The following is a 10,362-nucleotide window of genomic DNA, read 5'->3' as shown; positions in this document are numbered from 1 at the left end:
TCATTAAAGCATGATAATTGACTTCTTAATCCATTTCTTTATTACATTTGGCATCAAATATTATGTCGGACGACTGGTAAAAGTCAACTACAACAATTTTGCGACAAATTCTGTTGGTTTGGGGAGATAATATTTTGCTAGTTGTTGGACGTCAATGATAGACATGGCCCATGAGAAGATAAAAAGAATAAATGAAGATCATTAACTTTTTACCAAGTATAAGGGCAAATTGGCAATTGATAAGAATTTAGCATTTATAATATCATTTGCGTTACATGACCAATCGATTATTTGCATAAAAAAACGTGAAACTTGGCCTTTCGTGTAATCAACCATATTGTTCAAGGGTATTCATGATTCGGTTTTACTCTATAACATAACACCCGAGTGTTCTTTTTTATTCGGTTTGGTTCAGTTTGATTAATTTCAGATTTGGGTTCTATGTTTATGAAAGTCTCACGTGACAGCCAATGAAACCACGTGCACTCCTATGTTGCATATCTCAATGAATCTCAATATTTTCTGGTCTCATATGTGATATTTTGGGATCCGACCCGAATTCTTCGCTGCCCGATTTCACTACAGGTTTGCGTCTATACTAAACTGTGTGTTTGCTTGTGTGATTTAAATCAATTTGGATCTTGATTCTTATATCCTTGTTACCCATTTGATGTAAATTCGAATATTTGGATCTCCAGTTTCATGTTTTTGAATACTGAATTAATGCCCTAAATCACAATAATTTGAATTGTTGCTGTTTTATGTGGAGATTATGATGAAATAAATCTAAAGTACATGACTTGAGTTGATTACTGTAAATATCGGTTATATCGGTCAAATATCAGTCAAATATTGATGATATACAGTCACATATCGGTGATACATCGGTCAATATCACCGATAATATCGGTACTGATATTTCACATGGGGACCGATAACGAATATTAACTGCATAGCACCGAAGTTGTCAAAGGCGCAAGGCTGAGTCTTGGGACTCGGTGCAAGGAGGCGTGGAGTATTTAAATACAACTTTTAGGGGTTTTAGACATGTTTTAGGCTTCTTTAGGGCTAGTTTAGGTCGTTTTAGGTTCATTTCAAGCTTATTTAGGGTTGGTATAATTGTTTAAGACCTGTTGAAACCAGCTCAGACGATTTTTGGCCGGAATTTCGTCAAAACTTCGCCTGAAAAATGGACCTGAGGGCCTGGAAGTCCGTTTGAAGCAAAGCGAGAAGGCGGTGCTGAGCCTGGAAAGTGGGACTAAGCGCACCTCATCTGAGTTTTAACATTTATAATCTTGTATGAGAATGTTAGCATCTTTGTATCATTTTGTCTCTATATTTGTTTATGTATTTAGTTGTTGCCTAAGTTGTTAAATATTATGCTTTCAAGAACTCAATGTTCCCGTCCATGTAACATCTAGCTTTATTATGCTAGGTAACTATAATCGAAATCCGCATTCTTTTATAATTTCTACATTTTTTAATTATGTTTTTGTGTTTGTAGGTTTAATATTATGTCGATGAACTGGGCTCAACGGAAAATCTACCTTTACAATGTCACTTTTGGACTATACATGTTGGACCCGTGGGAGCGTTATTTGTTCAGTATCCTTTTCAATAATATCTTTTCCTAATAGTTACGTATACGAGTCTACCATATGTCATACGAGGTGAAGATGGGTGGGGGTGGGTAAACGGTTTCGAAATATGTCAATCTTTGGTACGGGATCAGTTGACCCAAAAACATATGCATCTAGCTTTAAAATACATAATAGATAAGCAAGGCACTAAATATGATTATAAATTAACATATACTATAGTAATAACCTAAATTTTTGAATAAAATGGCTTAGGTGGGTGTATACATTGAAAATACATCTGGTACAGCTTTCAACCCTGTATTAAATGGGTTGACGTTGGCATCTTTAACTTGCATATCGTTCCATTGACCTTGTTTCGAGTCTTTTGATTGGCTTAACTCATGATAGATGCCGTGGTTGCTGTCTTGATGTGGTTCATATTTTACAATGGATACCGTAACCTTGATGAAATCTGCAAAAGGTAGCGTCTTTTCTCCTTTTCTAAGCTTTCTAAAAGTGGCATAGATGGATCTGTCACGTGCTTATGAATATTGCAACCTTAACCACACACATAGTTCTAATAGAGGTTATAAAATGGGTGAGTTGTGTAACAGAAAAGGGAAAATGTTTAGTGAGTCAAAACGGTTAGGGTTTTGGGAACATGTAGCTCCAAATGCTTGCGTTCCCGAGAAAAGTGTAAATCAATTAACATGTTTAGTAAGTTGTTGAATTGCACATACAAATTACAATATCAGACGAAACACCATAACGACATTTTAATATTCAGCCCCAACACTAGAGCGATACACTATATGTTGAGGACCGAGAGAATTGGCTGTCTCCATGGAATACGGAATACAATGACGTGAGGAATGACACGTCATATCCTCCGCCTGGTTGGCATCTAGACGAGTGAAGGTTAGATACATCCATTATAAATTGGGATCAAAGCTGTGAGTTCCAGTAGAAGGGAATTTGAACTTTGTGTCATGGCAACTCGAGCAAGGATATCCGTCCAATAAGTAAGATTTGGATCGATACGTCATGGCAAACTTTACGGAGATGACATGAGTTATAAGACATAGGCGAGGAGGAGGCAATAAGGATAATATCAAACATATAATAGAAGATATATAGTATTTTGACCGCGATGGCTACACTGATACATCAAAACTGATGTATCGTATTAGTGATGAGGAACCCAAGAGGAGTGATGACACACCAATCTTAGGTATCACACACAAGGTGTTCGATTGAAGCCACAACCCTGTTTTCTATTTTTACACTACAAAAAAAATTCGGAAATTTTCAGTAAAATTAACAATGCGAAGCAAAAAAAACAGGGATAATTACCTGCTAAAGCATCCAAGTTACCGTCCCCCTTGGTGACACCATGAACTTGCTTTCTATTTTTATTGGACTTAAATGTCTTCCTTCCATTGTCATCACAAGGAATGTTAGAACACAATTCAGTGGAAGAATCAAATCTAGGTGCAGATAGGAATCTAGGAATAAGGGAAAAGCTGAAAATGTGTAAGTTGACCGGGTATAACCGGTTAACACCATGTTTGCCGGCTGACCCCGGCTTTGAAACTAGTTTTGAGGTAGAACCAGCTCTGTGTTTTGGCAGAAATTAGGACAACACTGAGTAGGGGGAATCATGACACTTGCCTCATCATGGGTTTGAGTGGAGATGATTACTGGTGGTCTTAACTTGGTGTTTCAGAGGCTAGACGTGTAAATGAGCCGAGCCGAACTTAGCTCGTTTAACTTAAAAGAGCTCGATCTTGAGCTCTGTTTGTGAGTGATTCTTCAAGCTCGGGCTGAGCGCATTTATAATTTATTGTTTATTTAATTCTTTAATTTTTTATATTTCTATAACTATTTTAATTTTTAATATATATGTGTACTTATAAATTTGGTATATAAAAAAATATAATATTATTAAATTATTTTTATCATAATAATAATAATAATAATAGTAATAATAATGATAATTTATATATAAATATATACTAATATGTTAAATAAGAAACACTATATATAAAAAGCTCGTTTAGGCTCACAAGTCGGCTCGAGCTCAATATGTAAAGCTCGTGCTCGAGCTCGTTTATTTTAATGGGCCTCAATAAAAGCTCTCAAGCTTGGGATTGAGCTCGTTTAAGCTTGGCTCGATTCGTGTTTTTAGCGAGCCAGTCTTGAGTAGCTCACGGATGGCTCGGCACATTTACAACCCGAGTGGAGGTTAGGTACTTGGGGCAAAAAGAAGTCTCTCATGGACAACTGGGCTTTGTATATGTGCTCTCTATTATATGGGCTTCTTTCTTATACGTGCTTTTTACCCGAGCGAGCTCATATCAGCTCGAAAGTTTGCATACGCCAAATGAGCTCGAGCTAATTTATTCAAGATTATGATTCTTACCCTATAAGTAGGAAGCTAAGGTTTATTTGTTATGAGTTTTTTGGTTGATTTATAATTAAAGAACATTGTTCTTGAACCTATCGTCTTTGATTAGTCAATCGTTCTTGAGCCATTTGATTGCACTCGAAACTGCGTCAGTAAGTCAAACATTTCAATTTTCGTCTTCTATACATTTGCATCTGAATAAAAAAGGTTAACCATTGATATGAAACTGTACAATAAGTAGTTGAAGTATATGAATCAATAATTATATTTCTTCAGGTATATATGGTGAAGCTTGAGCATAGACTTGACTTGAAGAAGAAAAGGAGCCTGCAGTTGAATGATTTTTCTTTTATGGTAACAATTTCCCTCATGGTGAACAGATTTGCATGTTGTAGCAGATGTTTGTTTTACAATGCTGAAGGATTGAGTGAATATCTAATGGTTTTTTGAATTGATATGTAAATTATCGAACATGAGTTGATCACATTTTTAAAACGAGACGGGTGCCAAGCACGCTGGTTGTGGACCGACTTGGGTCGTATAGACCAATGGATGGTTAATTTTGATGGATTAAATACAGTTATCTTGGTAAGGATCATCATACATCTTAACAAATCAGGGACCACCGATAATAAACTAAAGACTTGTGAACAACCAAGCAACAATATCTAGCCTGGATAAGAACCACGTGCCACCAAGTAACAATATTTGGCCAGGTTGGGGGATCGCATGCCACATCACGACAACTACTTTAGATACAACAAACTAGGGACCACCAATAACAAACTAATTTCTTATTTCAATGTGTGTGTACGCGCACACGTATCATTGAAGATCTTAATATGTCATTAATCATTACATTTATTCTCACTCACTCAATACACATACTTATTTCAACACCATAGCTCAGTCACCAATACACCCTCCCTCAACATCGAGACTAACAGTTGCTTTTGCATAATTTTGAGAATTTTATTTAATTGTATCGTCATCACAACCAATACAATTCTCTAGAGTTTAGTAATAGAGATCTCTTGAAGCTAAATGTACTATTAAAATCATTTTAAAATAACACCGATTTCCAATAAGTCAATAACAAATATTTTATAATTCAACACATATTGTATAATGTAACCACTTTTTATTAAAGTTCCTTAATATATGCAAGCAAAAAGTCTTAATCTTTATATAAAATCTTAGAACATACTAGAAGAACAAGAAAGTTTAACAGGATCTTATTTTTGACCCGACCCGGATATGCCATTTTTATCACTCACACGTTTAAAATACCGTTAATTCGCGCCACATAATGTCAAAACCGTTAATTCCCCCCCTTTTCTCTCACATCCACAACTTTCTCTCTCTCTTAGGGTTTCACATTCCTCCATGAAAATCAAACACAAATCTGAACAATGTTCCATGGATTCCAATCACCATGAGTTACATTCGTCTTCCATCAACCACAATAATCTCCAAACCAACACCATCCACATTCCCGAATAACTCTAAGAACTCATGGTGGACTCAAATCTTCGATCCCGGCGGCCAATTCATCACCAGATGGAACCACATGTTCTTGATCACCTGCCTCAACGCGCTGTTCGTCGATCCGCTCTACTTTCTTGTTCCGGAGATTGCACGAAAGAAGTATTGTATGCGGTCCGATTATGGATTTGCCGCGATTATTACTGTGTGGCGTTCGTTGATTGATGTGATATCGTTTATACATATTTTTATTAAGTTTCGGACCGCGTATGTGGCCCCGAATTCGAGAGTTTTTGGGAGGGGGGATCTGGTTATGGATCCGCGGAAGATTGCTCTTCGGTATCTGAGAACGACTTTTGCGGTTGATTTGGCTGCAGCTCTCCCATTGCCGCAGGTAGATTCGTGAATAGGGCGTAAACGAGCTGAGTTGCAAGAGATTGAGTCCGAGCTCGACTTGTTTCAATTTGAATTTCTAAAGCTCCAACTCCAGCTCAGCTCGTTTATTATTTATTTGTTGTTTTATATACGTTTATAATAATCTTTTATATATTTATAATAAAAAATATTTTATATAACATAATTTATATATTATTTAGTTATTTTTATCAGAATTTTATATATAATAATAATAATAATAATAATAATAATAATAAAATATAAATATTTATATATTAAATAAAGTTATATTAATAATAGGTGGCTCGTTTAGGCTCGCGAACCAACTCGAGCTAAATAAATGAAGCTCGTCTTTAGGCTCGAGCTTGTTTAAGCTGGCCTTGATTCAAGCTTTTAGCGAGACGATCTCGAGTAGCTCACGAGCAGCTTAGCTTATTTATTTGTGTATTGCAGCTTTTCATCTGGTTTGTGATTCCAGCAGTGCAAAGTCCTACAGCGGCTCACGCGAACCATTCAATATCGCTCGTTATCATCATTCAGTATATTCCAAGACTGTTTGTCATATTTCCTTTGAACCAACGCATTACCAAAACTACTGGCGTAATCGCCAAAACCGCTTGGGCTGGAGCCGCTTACTATATCATGCTCTATATGCTTGCTAGTCATGTAAGCAAACTCTGCTGTATACTCTCTTCACAATGTATCATGTAAGTAAAAAGCGACACTATATCGTTTTTTCTTTATTTTGTTTTTCTAATGCCAGTGCAGGTTATTGGAGCTTCATGGTATCTACTCGCCATTGAACGACAATACTCGTGTTGGAAAGAAGAATGTTCGAAAGAGGAAAACGTGACCCATCCGTGCAATCGTGTGTATTTCGATTGTGACCATGTGGATGAGCCAGGTCGTGACGCGTGGTTGAAAGATACTAAAGTGTTGAGCAATTGTAGTGCCGAAACTAGCCCGATTAATTTTACGTTTGGAATGTACGCTCCTGCTTTCACTGAAGGCGTTACATCCGCACCGTTCTTTGAAAAGTACTTTTTTTGCTTTTGGTTCGGCTTGAAAAGTCTAAGGTATGGTCTTAAATCATTCGCATCGTAGAAAATGTAACTTTAGTTTTCGTCGAAAATGTTTGAACCACTTGATGTTGGTATGCAGTTCGTACGGACAAAATCTAGAGACGAGTACCAGTGTCGGAGAAACACTCTTTGGCTGTACTGTATGCCTTGGAGGCTTAGTTATATTCTGCTTGCTCATTGGCAATATGCAGGTACATAGTAAATCTATTCTTTCTTTAAAAAACATAGTAAAATGTCATTTTCGTCCCTGAGGTTTAACCAAATTTGCGACTTTGTCCATAGGTTTGTTTTTCCGCATCTGGATCCAAAACGTTTGAAATCTTGCCATTTTCATTCGGCTCGTTAACTCCATCCGTTTTTCTCAGTTAAGTCAGGGGTATTTTAGTCCTTTTTTGTTATTAAAGGGCAATTAGGTCTTTTTCACTTAATGTACAAGCATTTAGCATAATGTACAAGTATTCAAAAGACCGAATTACCCTTTAAGTTAAAAAAAAGACTAAAATACCCTTGATTTTAAGAAGAAAAATGGATGGAGTTCACAAGCCGGATGAAAATGGCAAGATTTCAAACTTTTTGGATCCAGATGCGGAAAAACAAACATTTGGACGAATGTCGCAAAACTGGCCAAACGTTAGGGACGAAAATGGCATTTTACTCAAAAAAAAAAAAAAAAAACTTTCATGATTTTTCATATTTTTTTAACTCTTGGCTGATTGTTTTATGTTGTGAAGACATACCTCCAATCTACAACAGCACGACTGGAAGAGTGGCGGGTCAAACGACGAGACACTGAAGAGTGGATGAGGCACAGACAATTGCCACCGGATTTACAAGATAAAATACGTAGATTTGTTCAGTATAAATGGCTTGCTACAAGAGGTGTGGATGAAGAAGATATTCTTCGTGCTCTACCTTTGGATTTACGACGTCAAATTCAAAGGCATCTTTGCTTAGCCCTTGTTCGTCGCGTAAGTTCTTTTTTTTTTGGTCATTTTAGATGTTTGACGTTGTGTTAATAAGACAATTAGTATGCTGATCATCTGACTTTGATTTATCACATAATTAGTTTCATCTTTTTTTATTGAGTAAAATGTGATTTTCGTCCCTGAGGTTTGACCAGTTTCGCGACTTTCATCCGAATGTTTGTTTTTCCGCATCTGGATCCAAAATGTTTGAAATATTGCCATTTTCACCCAACTTGTTAGCTCCATCCATTTTATTTTCGTCGAATTGCCTTTGAAATTAGCAAAAAAGACGGAAATACCCCTGACTTAATGGAGAAAAATGGATAGAGGTAACGAGCCGGATGAAAATGGCAAGATTTTAAACCTTTTGGATCCATACGCGGAAAAACAAACCTTTGGACAAAAGTCGCAAAAGTGACCAAACCTCAGGAATGAAAATGACATTTTACTCTTTTGTATCTTCATATTTTAATTTGTATTTCTTATAGACTAAGGTGCGTTTTTTCACAGGTACCTTTCTTTTCACAAATGGATGATGATCAACTCTTAGATGTGATATGTGAACACCTTGTTCAATCATTGAGCACAAAAGGTCAACATTTGGTTCGTGAAGGGGATCCGGTCAACGAGATGACTTTCGTGATAAGAGGTCAACTTGAGAGTTCCACAACCAATGGAGGACGGTCCGGATTTTTCAACTCAATCACTCTTAAACCTGGTGACTTTTGTGGTGAAGAGTTGTTGACTTGGGCTTTGACTCCTGAGTCAAATGTGAATCTCCCATCCTCGACTCGGACTGTTAAAGCTTTAAATGAAGTTGAAGCGTTTGCACTTCGAGCAGAAGATTTAAGATTTGTCGCTAAACAGTTTAAACGACTTCACAGCAAGAAGCTGCAACACGCGTTCAGGTATAGTAACAGTGCGTAACGCGCCTGTTACATATGTTCCACAGAAAATTGTTTAAAAAAGAAATTGGCTCGGTGCTTTTTTTTTTTTTACTTTTTTGGTGCAAAACGCTTAAAAACATGTATATTACATGTTTTTTACTTTTCAAAAAAAAAAATGTTACATTGATAATTTCTAGTTTGGGCTGAAAAAGATCAGATCGGGTTGAGCTGACCCGAAACACTTTTTTATTTTCTTTCTTAAACGTTTGAAAAAAATAATATATCGAATATGATTACAAAAACTGTTATATTAAAAAATTTGAGTTAAATGCCATTTTAGTCCCTGTAGTTTGGGTCATTTTGCCAGTTTAGTCCAAAGGTTTTGTTTTTCGCCTGTGGGTCCAAAAAGGTTTCACCGTTGCCATTTTAGTCCACTGGGTTAACTTTATCCATTTTTTCTGTTAACGAGAAGGGTAATTCGGTCATTTATATGTAATTCTGTTTAGTAGAAGGACAATTCGGCCATATAAAATGACCGAATTGCCCTTCTCATTAATAGAAAAAATGGATGAAGTTAACCCAGTGGATTAAAATGGCAACGATGAAACCTTTTTGGACCCACAGGTGAAAAATGAAACCTTTGGACTAAACTGGCAAAATGGTCCACGTCACAGGGACTAAAATGGCATTTAACTCTAAAAAATTATATGAACTTCCTTAACAAAGTGGTTTAGGAGGTTTTATGTATTTGAGTACATTTCAAATGGCTTTCGAGCCGTTTCTTTTAGTTAAATCTTTTCACTTTAATCATTTGACCCGTTAGAAATAACACATAACCCGAACCGACTTATTTGAACTTAAACGGGGTGAAACTGGCGTCAGGTACTACTCGCACCAGTGGAGAACTTGGGGATCATGTCTTATACAAGCTGCATGGAGAAAGCACAAGAGGAAGAAACTGGCTGAAGAACTGGCTAGGCAAGAAGGCTTATTGGACCAATACTATAATGATGAAAATGATGATGGAGAAAGTGACCAAAATGCCCAACATTTGGGAGCTACTATATTAGCCTCAAGATTTGCTGCAAATACCCGAAAAGGGCTTAGCCACAAGGAAGGTGTTGTAGCTTCTGCTCCATCCATGCCCAAATTGTTTAAGCCAGATGAGCCCGATTTCTCTTAAGCCCGTACCTATGCACGCGTATATGCCGATACTTTTTTTTACGAGTTTAAGTGTCAGTCATAAGTCAAAAGTCAAAACGGGTCGGGTCAAGTTGAAAATTGCTACTTTTTCCGAATTTATTTTTGTTTATTTGAAAGACATATATCATTATATCATTAGCACCCTAGCATGAAACTAGAGCAATAATCAAAGCAACCATTTTTCTCTGAGTGTGTTGTACATAAACCAACATGTACAGAAGAGTTCCTTGTGCTGAATAAATAAAATAGAAAGGATCCGCCTTAGATCTGATAAACCCGAGAGAATGTAACGCCTTAGTTAATCTGGTAAACCATGCATGCGATGTGAGATTAAATATATTATTAATGTAACATTTA

At 36.6% G+C, this 10,362-nt stretch overlaps 2 protein-coding genes across 2 annotated transcripts; both read left to right on the top strand.

Moving 5' to 3' along the window:
• The first annotated feature begins 243 nt into the window (after window positions 1-243).
• LOC110935983 (serine palmitoyltransferase small subunit A-like) lies at window positions 244-4,482 on the top strand. The gene is made up of 4 exons (XM_022178342.2): window positions 244-585; window positions 1,505-1,605; window positions 1,989-2,061; window positions 4,264-4,482. The coding sequence occupies exons 2-4, from the start codon at window positions 1,515-1,517 to the stop codon at window positions 4,274-4,276; spliced, it is 177 nt and encodes a 58-aa protein (XP_022034034.1). The 5' UTR covers window positions 244-585; window positions 1,505-1,514; the 3' UTR covers window positions 4,277-4,482.
• An 802-nt stretch (window positions 4,483-5,284) lies between these two features.
• On the top strand, window positions 5,285-10,135 carry LOC110935981 (probable cyclic nucleotide-gated ion channel 16). The gene is made up of 7 exons (XM_022178341.1): window positions 5,285-5,866; window positions 6,322-6,534; window positions 6,637-6,944; window positions 7,030-7,141; window positions 7,682-7,918; window positions 8,426-8,823; window positions 9,685-10,135. Exons 1-7 carry the CDS (start codon window positions 5,423-5,425, stop codon window positions 9,983-9,985), a joined length of 2,013 nt encoding a protein of 670 aa, XP_022034033.1. The 5' UTR covers window positions 5,285-5,422; the 3' UTR covers window positions 9,986-10,135.
• The last annotated feature ends 227 nt before the right edge of the window (window positions 10,136-10,362 follow it).

This window comes from Helianthus annuus, chromosome 4, assembly GCF_002127325.2.
Source record: "Helianthus annuus cultivar XRQ/B chromosome 4, HanXRQr2.0-SUNRISE, whole genome shotgun sequence".
Lineage (NCBI taxonomy): Eukaryota > Viridiplantae > Streptophyta > Magnoliopsida > Asterales > Asteraceae > Helianthus > Helianthus annuus.
Note: the sequence above shows the minus strand (reverse complement) of the source record. Positions and strands in the feature narration are given on the sequence as shown.

What these genes read in the sequence shown, in the direction of transcription:
- LOC110935983 (XM_022178342.2), top strand. Translation starts at nt 1,515, where the DNA reads ATGTCGATGAACTGGGCTCAACGGAAAATCTACCTTTACAATGTCACT. An exon ending in GTGGGAGCGTTATTTGTTCA is followed by an intron (nt 1,606 to 1,988) that starts GTATCCTTTTCA and finishes AACTCATGATAG; the next exon opens with ATGCCGTGGTTGCTGTCTTG.
- LOC110935981 (XM_022178341.1), top strand. Translation starts at nt 5,423, where the DNA reads ATGAGTTACATTCGTCTTCCATCAACCACAATAATCTCCAAACCAACA. An exon ending in CAGCTCTCCCATTGCCGCAG is followed by an intron (nt 5,867 to 6,321) that starts GTAGATTCGTGA and finishes TGTGTATTGCAG; the next exon opens with CTTTTCATCTGGTTTGTGAT. An exon ending in TGCTCATTGGCAATATGCAG is followed by an intron (nt 7,142 to 7,681) that starts GTACATAGTAAA and finishes TATGTTGTGAAG; the next exon opens with ACATACCTCCAATCTACAAC.